We start from the raw sequence: 12,404 nt of genomic DNA on the forward strand, positions 1-12,404 counted from the left end.
GTCACAATCACAACAACAAACTCAGCTGCAGAGCTAGCAAGAGGCAGAGCTCAACTACTGGGCCACAGGCTATTTTGCTAGCTCAAACTCACACTAAATACTTCCATGTAACACAAACTGGAAGAAGCCTTCACCAGTTGATGGCGTTTCACCTGTTGGGCTTTTTCACAAATAAATATTCCAATATCTCACCAGAAATCAGAGATTATAGAAAAAGTCTTAAACTTAAGCAAACTTAAAACATATTTGTGTATCCCTCAGATATTTCTGGTGCCTCTGTATATAAAACTGCATAAAAAGTCATTTGAATTGGCTCCACCTCCAGCAACTACATCATGAAACTGCTCTAACATTGAAGTTTCAGTAACAATAACCTAATAATGTAATATATAACAAGATATCAGCCACACTTTAACTACATTCTGCTGCTAAACTTGTATTTTCACTTAATTAGGATTAATCATGCAGCACTTTTACCTTTTTATGGAGTATTTTTACGTGCTGTATTGGTACTTTTACTGAAGTACAGAATCTTAATACTTTTTCTATCATGATTTACAGTGTTTATGCAACACTAATCAGCTCCTGGCTCTAGCTTCATATTCAAAAGGCAGATATGGGAGTAGTTTCAACTCATAATAAAAAACATTTTTTTAAATGTCAAACAAAACCAATCAGCTCTACTGATGACTTCATATTTTTTCATAATGTTTAAGGTTGATAGCTTTTCTGTGGTTATGCTCTGAATCTTGTTCGCAATTTACACATGTAAACAAAAAAACAAACATGATTCTTCCTTAAGTGTGGTGTTGAAGGGTGGAGACCGAATACAGTCATGCATTTATGTAGAAGTGATACTTCACACATGCACAAAACAAAAAGAGAGAGAGCAGCTTTTGCCTCCATCAGCAGATGCCAGTTTGTTTTCAAGGTCTGACCAATGCTACACTCACCCTCCCTGACTTCTCTTCGCCGTATGAGAGTTGGGAGCGCTCCATTTAATGCATTTGGCCTCTAAAAGCAGCTGCCGCAGAGTGACCTGCACTGACTCAAATTTTTTCCTTGTGTGACTTTAAAAAAATACGCATTGAAAGTGGCATCAGATGCTTTCTGTTTGGTTCTTTGTGAGTGAAATCATACTGCGGTTGTTCTAATGAGATCAGTTGTACTGTGGTCGCCATAACACTAAATAAAATGAGACACCACAGGAAGAAGAGGGGAATGAAAATAATTAAGTGGAGTTTTAGATAATGAGTGTTTTATGTCAACTTTTACTTTTTGGAGGCTGTAATTGCTTAACTTTATGATTTGTTTATCCAATATGCAGAATAGCTCCATGCAAATGATGTTTTTTTTCGACCATTAAAATGTGACATAATGCGAGTAAAGGAAACAGAAGCATTAAAGTCGCAGGTGGCTGTTTGTGTCACCATTTCCTACACCATTTCAACATTGCAAGTGCAGGAAGTTAACCCTTTTACCACTTCCTCCTATAGGAGCAAACCATTCTAGTAAAGGGGGTGGAGGAGTGGGCCCACATGCTGTTTGAAAAGGCCCACACAGAAATTATTGCCTGGCACTCGTAGAACTTTAGCCATCATGGAAAATATTTGGTGCAAAAGCATTGTAACGGAGCAGGTTTTGCAGAGTTTTACCCGTAATCTGCACAAAGCCGTATATGGACTCAGAAGATACAGTTTTCATAAGCTTCGGTTCAAACCTTACATGCACACGCCATCTGTTAGATGTTGGAACAATATTGATCCACTTCAGATTCAAAATGAGAAACATCATGTCGCAGCGCTGTATGAACTCTCGCCTGGAACACCATCAATCACTCGTGTCTGCTCGGCAGTGTGACGGAAGGTTTGCCCCGAGTGTCTCACTTTGCTTTTGATTAAATCTCTGTAAATGTTTTCCTTCTTTCTTTCTTTTTATTTTTTTGCTGGCTCTAAACATTTACTAAACAGATTCCAAACTGTGATGAGTGAGAGCAGCAAGTTACATTTTGTTACAGATAATATTTTTATATCTAATGTACCATAACAGCAGGGGGGGGGGGAGTAAAGACTGGAGGTTTAGTTATGCAATATTTCTCTGAGGGAGAGGAAATCTCATTGGTTGAGTTAAACCAATAAGATTAATGAGTGAGTGGCACCTTTTTTTAAGTTACACCAACAGGGAGGCCTGTAGAGAACCCTTTGGTAAAGAGTGTGTAGCCACTATGTGAGATGACTAAACCACAGCAAAATTTTACCTCAGCTACCTCTACTATTAACCCTAACACAATCATATGCATCTTCATAATTGGATATAAGTGTCTCAAGCCATACAGCTAAACAAAACCACCTTTATGCAACAGCTCGACCTCTGAGTTCTGCAGGCCGATGTGCTTTTATGCTACAAACTTAGTAAAGCCACACTGAGGTATCTGGTCAGCCAATAAGCCAACCTGTTATTACAAATATATGCCACGCTCTTAGCTCCAGAATAATCATTGCCAATGTCTTGAATGAACTATAGTTTGTTTTATGTGTCTTTGCTGCCATCTTTGAGCCACATCATGTGCAATCTGTGTAAAATGTTGATGAGTTTTAACATAATAAGACGAAGAGCCTACAGTCGTGCCAGTGGCTGTGTAGGGCTGCATTTTGGCACAGCAGCACAATACAAAGTACAGCTGAGGCTAATCATTAGTGTTGCAGATATTCAGTCTTCTGGTTTAAAGTCTTGAGTTGGTTGGTGTCATCCGTCTCCATGCCAACCATTCGATATGGGCCTGTGTGGCTTTCAACATCATATCAATTCCTCATTGTTGACATATTACAGCCTGGATCAAGATGGTTAACTGATATTCCGACATACAGTTCCATGAAATATGACAACATATTGTGATTTCATAAAATCTAAAAGTGATTGCATGAGAAAAGTTTATAACTATCATGCCACTTTTAAGGACATTTTGCGTGTCACGTCTACACATTTAAGGCTTGTTGTTTGCTATTTTACACTCAGTTTACACTGCCAACTCACCACATATGGACGCAGATTTGAACATGTTTTTAACGTTGGGAATTTAAACAAAACTACTTGGTAAGGTTCAGGAAAAAATCATTTTATATAAGTTTTTTTTAAAGTATGTTTTTTTTAAAGTAAATTTAGTTACCAATGTTAAGTGGGCAACTTAATATAGTCAACAATGCATTTTGGTTTCACACATGACACAAGCAGAGGTCACCGGTCAGGTCAGAGGTTACTCAATTTCCTTTTTATGTAACTTTATACTTCACTACATTTTGAGGCAAATATTGTACTTATACCTCCACTACAATTAGCTGCCAGCTTTAGTTACTTTTCAGGTTGAGAGTTAACATAAAAAATATGATAAATTGTAATTGTAATTACCGTATGAATTTTTTATAAATGAAACCTCATAACAGTATATAAAGTAGTTTATATATACCTTGAGAAATTTAAAATGCTGCTTAAATAAATACATCAGTAAATAAAATTTAACAGAGGAGTAATTTAACAGTGTGGTATTAGTACTTTTACTTCAGTAAGGGATCTGAATACTTTTTCTACCACTGGTCATGAGTCTCTTATAATTTCATGTGAAAAATGACACGTAAAAAACAAAAGAAATGCAATAAAAACACAAGAAATGGCTCAGGAGGATGGATCTGGTGGCCCAGATATTGGCATGTTATACTGTACATTCACCATTTGATGATACCAGGCTGTCATTTCATATCTTCATTTACTTTTTAGCTGCCATAGCGTCACTTAAAAGAAGGCCAGTGATTATCACCCACAGCCACTGAACCAGACCATTAGTGTTTACTAGTGGGCTGATTTCACGCCTCTTGTTAGAGTGGGTTAGTGGTTTTGAAACTTGCAGTTACATGAGCTATATTTTCTGTTGCAATGCTCAGTCACTGTCGAGTACACTAGACCATCAACGTGCATTGCAGTTGTGTAGTACCAAATGCGTCATATTGAATATGTGGAATTAGTGAAGTTAAAACCCATTCAAAGCATCGCTGTGACTGAATGAACTCCCCTGACTCCTTCACACTGCTGGACCATGTAAGAAAACAGGGAGTCTGTTTTAAAAGAACATTCTAGCCCATAATACATTTGCTCTGAGAAAATAGTTTTCAGGGAAGAAAATGCTGCATGGCTTAAGACTGAAAAAACTCCCTCTGTCTGGGCTAAATGATATAAATCTGAAGCAGTCTTGAGTGTATGAGTCTTTACACTTGATCAGCATTTTATAGCAAAGCATGAGCGTGCATATTTTATTACTGTCGATAGTTTCTTATTCTTCACCACTCAGCATGTTTCAGGGATCCGTTTCTGTGGTCATGTAGTATTCAGGTTTCCGTTTTTTTGCTTACAGTAGTGGTCATGAATTGATATTATTAAACGTGATGATTGAAACAAATTTTTCACATTGTAATCAAGTAAAGTGAGTGCATGATTTCTACACGTAATGTTCTTTAATGGCATTAGAGGGACTGATTGCAGTGGTGAGTTGGAGGATTTGTGGCTTAAAATAAAGTGGAACTTGTGTGAGAGTTATGGGGCTGGGGGATTAATTGGATTTTATTTCAAATTGCCATTTCTTTCCCCCTCCGAGCATTATATATTATAAAGTCTATTTTATAGTATTATAAATCCAGTCGTCGCTTTCACTTCTCTCTAGAAGCCCGAACTGACTCTCAGCCAGGCTGTGACATGTTCAGTTCAGCTTGAAACAAGATGACGGAAAAGAGCCAGCAGTTAACTAATAATGTATTATTATTTTTTTAATATACTTATATTTTTGGTAGTTTTAGTAGGTTGTGGAAATGCAACAACATAGTTAATCTTTTTGTATTTTCATCAAGTGTATTATTTTTGTGTTATTTATTTAAATGTATTAATATTTATGTATTGTATGTATTGTAATTATTATTTATTTCATTTATTTATCATATTTTTCCATATTTTTGTATTTGTTTCTCAGTTTACTTATATTTAAAGTTCAAGACAATTTAAATATTTTATATATTTTTTTTAAATAATGCAATAAATGCATGATCTTTCCGAATACATGCGTTTCATTTTAGGTTGTCGGTGTGTGACACCATAGTTATAAATTTTTTTGGATTTTGAACAAATTGATTTTTATTATTTTATTATTATTTATCTAAATGTTAAAATATGTATATATTATTTATAATTAATTTTATTTATTTATCTTGTTCTTTTATTTTTTGTTTTGTTTGTCAGTTTAATAATATTTGAAGCATTTTTTTAAATTATTATTCTTTTCAGTTCAATAAATGCATGATGTTTCCAAAGACAATACATAATCAGGTAAATAATTGTGATCTCTGAGTATGCACAGGTCTGACAATGAACACAGTGCATTTTACTTCTGAATCTGACATAAAACACAGATGAAATAACTTTGCACTCTCCAGTTCAACATGTGTAACAAGACACAACACGCTCTGGTGAAAAATGAATGCCTGGAAGTTATGCATACATACTTTTCCTCCTTCAGTCTGGGTTGGAGTTGTTTTGCAGGATATTGTTGCTTCGGGGCACGTTTTACACCTGCACACATTTCAGTGGCAGTACTGCATCTCACCACCGGGTAACTGTGCAACATGCATGTGTATTTTAACAGTTGTGTCACCGTGCAGATTGATTTACTTCTTCATTCCACACATTCCTTCACTGTCATTCGTCATGACAACCATATCCGATCAATGGAAATGCTTTCTTGCAGCACCAATCAATACAAGTCATCGATACACACAGTGTCCTTAAAGAAGACAGTTTTTGTCGCATGGGAAAATACTTTACAGCTTGATCTTTAAATATTTATGTGTCTGACACTTGTTGTGTTGTTACTTTTATCAGATGGACGACATCGACGCCATGTTCAGCGACCTGCTGGGGGAGATGGACCTCCTCACACAGGTGAGCCAGCACACTTCCATTTGTTTCTTTGTTACCTATTTTATGATGCTTTACTTATTATTACTTATTATTATAGTAAATAATAATAAAGCCATTACATGAGCTAAACTATGCTTTTTTTTCTTATTATATGTTTTATTGCTCTATTGTTGTACCGTATGTTTTATAACTTATCTAATGTGATGTAAGGTGACCTCAAATATTATTGTTCATTCATTATCATCATTTTTTTTATTATTATTATCATTATTATCATTATTATTGTTGTTGTTGTTATAATCATTATTATTATTATTATTTTACTTGTGCATTTTCAGTTGCTGTAAACTTAGAAATGTAGTTGCAGCAATAAAAGCAAGCAAGAAAACAAAAAAAATGGAGATAAAGAGAAAAACAAAATGGCTATTTAAAAAAAAAATAAGTTACATTTACAAAGGATAATGTTTTAAAAGTAATTGCTATTAGCAGGTGGAAGTTTTAAAATAGTTTTTACTAAAAGTTCATTTAATTTAACTTTTTAGATTTTTTTTATATTTAGTATATAGCCCAATAGGCCAATTCAGATTTTTTTTAGATTGTAAATGGAAAATACCATAGTTACTTATTTTACTGTCACAGTAAAGTGTATCAGAATTTCTTTGTTTTTTGTAAAAACATAAAAAATGCATTTCCTCAGGAGTTGACCAGAAGAGTGTGAAATTTATGGTTGTTTGGTGAAAGAGTTTGTGTTAAAGACTGTTCTGAAAGAAGAAAAAACATACTGAATCCAACAACACATTTTCTCCAGACTGCCCAAAGTTAATCCGCTCACCTTATACCTTAAATAGACTTTTCTCCTTTAGAGACAGATGACAAGCTCACTAAAACCCGCCATCGATCACAGAGACACTCTAGACTGGCAAGCACAACAGACACAGCGGGGGGAAACACTCTTTGTGGTCATCTAACAACCATAAATTACACTCTCCTCTGGAGGGGAGGTCAAATGGCATGAGCCAGCCAGAGATTACACTTTTTTTTCTGTCTGAGTGAAAAACCCCGCTGATCACTTTGATGTTGTTTTTCAAGCCACCAGTCATTTTAAATCACTTCCATATAACACATAGAAGCCCTGTTAGGTATAATGCCTAAAAACAGAAATGTGTAAACATTATACTTTCTTACATAATGTCCGGGGGATATGTTTCAGAATGTGTTGTGCATTAACTGGCTGAGCTTCTGGGGGTCTCGTGGCTGCACACATATTATATTCATGCTCTTATAAACACGCCGCCTTGTTCATTCTTCCCCTGCAGAGTCTCGGACAGGAAACAGTACCTCCTGCGTCTCCCCCCAGCACCAACAAGGAAGTCAACTTCTCCATCGGCTTCACTGATCTGAATGGTGACCTAACATTTTGTCTGTAATGTGTGTAGAAATACTACAAAGACCTTTTTCACGATGACTTACTAAAGCACAGCGTCACATTTGTGCAAGGGCAGGAAGCATATCGCATGTTTCATCAGTTATCTAAAGAAATGATCCCTGCAGTGACGTAAAGAGGCATTCAGCCACTCTGCAGTGTATCTGGCTACTGTTCAAGAGGTGATTTAGGGAGATTGAGGTCACTGTACGTGCTAATTACTCAGTGTTTGCCTCTGGCTCTTATAAGCTGTAAAACAAGCAGGTTAATGTTAAAGCAAGGTTGCAGCATCTGTTGTTATTACTCTACTTAAAGTCTCCTGTAAGTACTTCAGTCTTGTCAAAAGATCTCTTCACCTTAAATTACTTTGAGGAAAACCTCCTAAGATTTAAAGGAAAGAAGATCAATCACACTATAGACTGGATACGTTTCCAACTTTGTGTTCATGAGCTTTAAGCAGTGCTGTAAAAAGTATTTAGGTCTCTTACTTCAGTAAAAGTACTAATACCACACTGTGCAATGACTCCACTACAAGTAAAAGTCCGGCATTCAAAACTTATTTAAGTAAAAGTAGAAAAGTATCAGCATCAAAATGTACTTAAAGTATCAAAAGTAAGAGTACTTGCAGAATGGCCCCACTCACATTGTTTTATATATTCCAAATGTATTATTAGATTATTTGTATTGATGCATTTATGTAAGCAGCATTTTAATTTTCTCAAGGTAGGATTCATTTTATCTCCTTAATATACTGTTATGAGGTTTAATTTCAACATATGTCAAATCACTTTAAATTTATTATGTTTATGTTAAATATTGACCTGAAAAGTAACTAAAGCTGTCAGCTAAATGTAGTGGAGTAAAAAGTAACAATATTCACCTCAAAATGTGGAGTAGAAGTATAAAGTTACATAAAATGGGAATACCCAAGTAAAGTACAACTTTATCAAAATTGTACTTGAGTACAGTACTTGAGTAAATGTACTTAGTTACTTTCCACCACCGGCTTTAATTCATAATGTGGAAACAATGTGGAAACAGCACAAAGAGGATGTGTTGTATTTTATTGCTCAGTGTTTAAACTAGCCTTTTCTGGTATTTGTGCAACAATGCAGAAAAGATCAGGTGAGAATTCACTATTTTTTTCAGTTATTCTGACACCACATGAATGCAGCACAACTGCTTTATCTTGCAATGTTAATGAAAGTGAAAAATAATTCCCTGTATCCGTGATCATTTCCAAAATTTGATAAATTGTTCCTTGGCCCACGCTACACTAAGCTACTTGGTAATTGTAGTACAAAGTTTCATGAAAATCAAAGCAGGAGTTTTTCTGTAATCCTACTGACAGACAAACAAACTGAGCCAAAAACAAAACCTCCTCAAGATAAATAATCAAGGCATTTATTTCCTTTAATTCCTCATTCGTCTTCACTTGTTTCCCTTTAGGAATAAATATCTTTGCTGCTGTTTGCCAGCAGGATTAAAGAAAAACTACCCAGGAGTCAGAATCCGGTCTGAATCAGATCTCTGAGTACAAGATCCAAATCATGGGATGGACAGAAACATTATTTTCCACTTGGCAGAGGTTTGCGCTTCCTCAGTGGCCTTCAAGTTTTATTTGTAAGAGGCATGGACAATATTAAAGACAAATGACATAATTTGATGCATTGTACCAGACTCTTTAGTTGTAATTATGAAACAAAAAAAAGAACTTGTCAAAAGGGAAAGTTCTTAATCAAAGCATGTGTCATTTAAATAAAGGAACTGTGAAATCCTCTACGTGATGATTTTAAAGATGGTTTGCTCAGAGGTCAGATATTTTTCAGGTTACATCATGAGCGATGAACCGGCACTTGTATCGGTAATGCTTTATAATAAGGTCCTTAATAACCATTAATTAACAAGTAATAAGCCATTGTTCTCGCTTTAGATCCGGTAGTTGCATAGTTAACTTATAGTTAACTTATAATAGATGAGTAATAAAGTATATTTTAATATCAATAAGCAAACAAAATAAGATTAATAAAGGCATGACAAAGACATAATGGGTGGGTCATGGGTGTTTGTAATGCCATTATTAACACTTATATAAGCTTATAAACACACAATAATGTTAATAAGCATCTTGTAAGGACTTACAATGGCCTTATTACTTGTTAATTAATGGTTATTACAAGGACCTTAATATAAAGCGTTACCCTTGTATCCAATATACAAACTGCACCTTCTTAATGAATAAATTGATCTTCTTCAACACCAGAGTCTCTCAATGAACTGGAAGATGTCGATTTGGACGCTCTCATGGCCGATTTGGTGGCTGACTTAAACGCCACGGAAGAGAAACTTGCAGCTGATTTAGGAGGTCTGAAGACGCCCCCGTCAGACCTGCCGACACCACCTCACGGCCTGAGCACCCACCGTGCCCCCTCTCTCGTTTCCCCAACATCACCAGCGCGCAGGACCAGCAGCGATGTTAGCACCTCGGCCTCCTCCAACACCTCCCCTTTACCACCTCCGCCCCCTCAGGCTTCAAAACCGACGATGGTGAGTCAACCCATGTGCATCTCTATAAATTACCTCTAAACCTCTTTATCACAGGGAACTGGTCCAAAAACCAAGAAGTGAGAGGCTTATCAGAGTAATAGAGAGATTTTGGTTGGCACAGTTTCAACAAAAAATGCCACAATGACAGAGAGAGAGGAGAAGAGAACGTTTCTTTGCATTGTTCGGCTCTTAAAATGTAAAATTCAAGAGCAGACACATGAAGCAGAAAGAGGCAATAATGTCATAATCTCTGTTTTATTCGTGGCGTGTCTTGGTTTACCACAAGAAAGCGCTTCCTGAGCCGTGCGTGACAAGACAGTATTACAACAAAAACATCACCAGTTCCCAGCATATATATTTCTAGTGATTTTCTCTTTGTCTTTGTGGAACTGGGAAGAGTGGTATTGCTCTTATAACAGTCGGACAGTGAGATCATGGCGCAGAGTTGTTCCTGGATGGAGGCATCTGTTACAGTTACAGAGACTCGTGAGGCGAAGCCGCCCAGAGTCTGTCTGGAACAGATCAAACACACACAGCCATGAGGCAGGAAAGAGTAACAGGATCAATACCAATGGTTGGAGAAGGGGAGGTGAGATGTGGCAGTGGTGGGGGGCGAAGCCAGACGGGAGCTTATTGCTTTAGCAGGGCTTGTTACCTCATCCTTCTGAGGTAAAAACACCAGCTGTGCTGAGGCAGAGAATGTGTCATTGTTAGGTGGAGGTGTACAAGTTCATTAAAACCGCACCATAGGCAGGATTTTTATGTAAAAACACACCGGAGCTATAAGCCGGACTAAAGGGTATCCTATCCCTGCTAATTGAGATTTAGCAGATCAGATCTAATGTCCCCAAATGAAATTCTTCATTGTGCGCTCCACACATGGGGAGTTTTTAAATTAAAATTAAACACCACACATCCTGAGCTGCATTAAAGTGCCTCATCCACAGAAATGAACTCTGCAGAGTTAAATCTTTACCTTTAGCGCCCTTTAAATGCAATTGCACAGCATTCTGGGACAAACGCTTAATTACTTCTTTGAAGTATCACATATTCAGATCCCTTAATTAAGTAAAAGTACTAAACCACACTGTGGAACAAGTAAAAGTCTTGTATTCAAAACCTTACTAAAGTTAAAGTACTCGTTATGCAAAGTGTCCCCACACAGATTGTTTTATATATTCCAAAATATATGATCATTTAGATGCATTTCAGTTAGCAGCATTTACTGTTGTCAAGCAAATTGTGACTATTTAATATACTGTTTTGTGGTTTAATTAATTAAATTGATCATGTTTTTCATGTTAAATCTTGACCTGAGAAGTAACTAGAGCTGCCAGCTAAATGTAATGAAAAAGTAAAATATTTTACTTTAAAATGTAGTTGGGTAGACGTATAAAGTTAAATGAATGGAAATACTCAAGTAAAGTACCTCGATTTTGTGCTAAAGTACAGTACTTGAATAAATGAAGTTAGTTGGTCCATATTGTATAGGACGGTGTCTGTATTTGTGTACTTGGACACCTATTCTACGTTATAACAGAACATTTTATTGTTCCTCTTATTCAGGAAGAAATCGAGGCGCAGATGAAAGCCGACAAAATCAAGCTCGCTCTCGAGAAGCTCAAGGAAGCCAAAGTGAAAAAGGTAAGAAGTGCACTCCTCTGATCTCGCATCCAACAGTAAACTTTAAAGACGTCGTGAATTACGACTACATGGACGTCACTGTAAAAGACGTAATGATCAAAGATAGTATGCCTCTCTCTTTTCCTTTCGGAGGAGCCATCAATCACAGTAATGTTCAGCTACTTTCATGCAGACAGCGTCCTTCAGGACAGCACGGTTTCCCCTCTTTGGAGGATATGTGGACACTTTCTCATCTTCAAAGCAGTCAACAAAAGCACAGACATGTGGTCTTGCATGCAAAGCTGCACATCCGGATGTGCAATTTTGCACAGAACCGAACCAGTTTTGTGCCAATTGGACACACTTTTACCATAGGTGGTGATGTGACTGCCAAGTGCTGCACTTCTGCTCATGGCCCGGCAGAGAAGTCTCCCGGGTGTGGCTGCATTAATGGCCTGTTTCCCTGTTAGGATAGAAATTATAAATTCTTAAGGGAACCAGCAAAAAAACAGCTCTTCCAGATTGCCGTTTGTGTGTGTGTGTGTGTGTGTGTGTGTGTCTGCTGAGGAAACACAGACCACTGGCTCTTTCACAGGAACATCTGTCTCTGTATTGTTAGAAACAGAAGAGCAAGGTGCACTCTCAGTGGTTTCACTAAAACCGGCTGTGGGCAGAGGCCCTCGAGTCTCAGATGAATCCATCGGTTCCGGAGCACGCTTTCGACACAGATCATACATTTTGGAGATACCTGCCTCGCACAAGGAAGAATTTATAACTTTTATATCCGGTAACAAACCCATATTGTTTTGCAGGAAAGGTCGAGACCCAGGAACATGTGATCTAACGCCCCTAATCC

General features: G+C 37.0%; 1 protein-coding gene across 1 annotated transcript in view; it reads left to right on the forward strand.

Annotated features, from left to right (window-relative positions):
• Nucleotides 1–12,404, forward strand: part of apbb1ip (amyloid beta (A4) precursor protein-binding, family B, member 1 interacting protein) — a 35,243-nt gene that overhangs the window by 3,953 nt on the left and 18,886 nt on the right. The window contains exons 2-5 of the mRNA XM_059326968.1: nt 5,917–5,976; nt 7,272–7,359; nt 9,642–9,925; nt 11,492–11,569. Coding sequence (XP_059182951.1) covers nt 5,917–5,976; nt 7,272–7,359; nt 9,642–9,925; nt 11,492–11,569 — 510 coding nt within the window. The remainder of the gene's footprint in view (nt 1–5,916; nt 5,977–7,271; nt 7,360–9,641; nt 9,926–11,491; nt 11,570–12,404) is intronic.

The sequence above is a fragment of the Centropristis striata genome, chromosome 23 (genome assembly GCF_030273125.1).
Source record: "Centropristis striata isolate RG_2023a ecotype Rhode Island chromosome 23, C.striata_1.0, whole genome shotgun sequence".
Classification (NCBI taxonomy): domain Eukaryota; kingdom Metazoa; phylum Chordata; class Actinopteri; order Perciformes; family Serranidae; genus Centropristis; species Centropristis striata.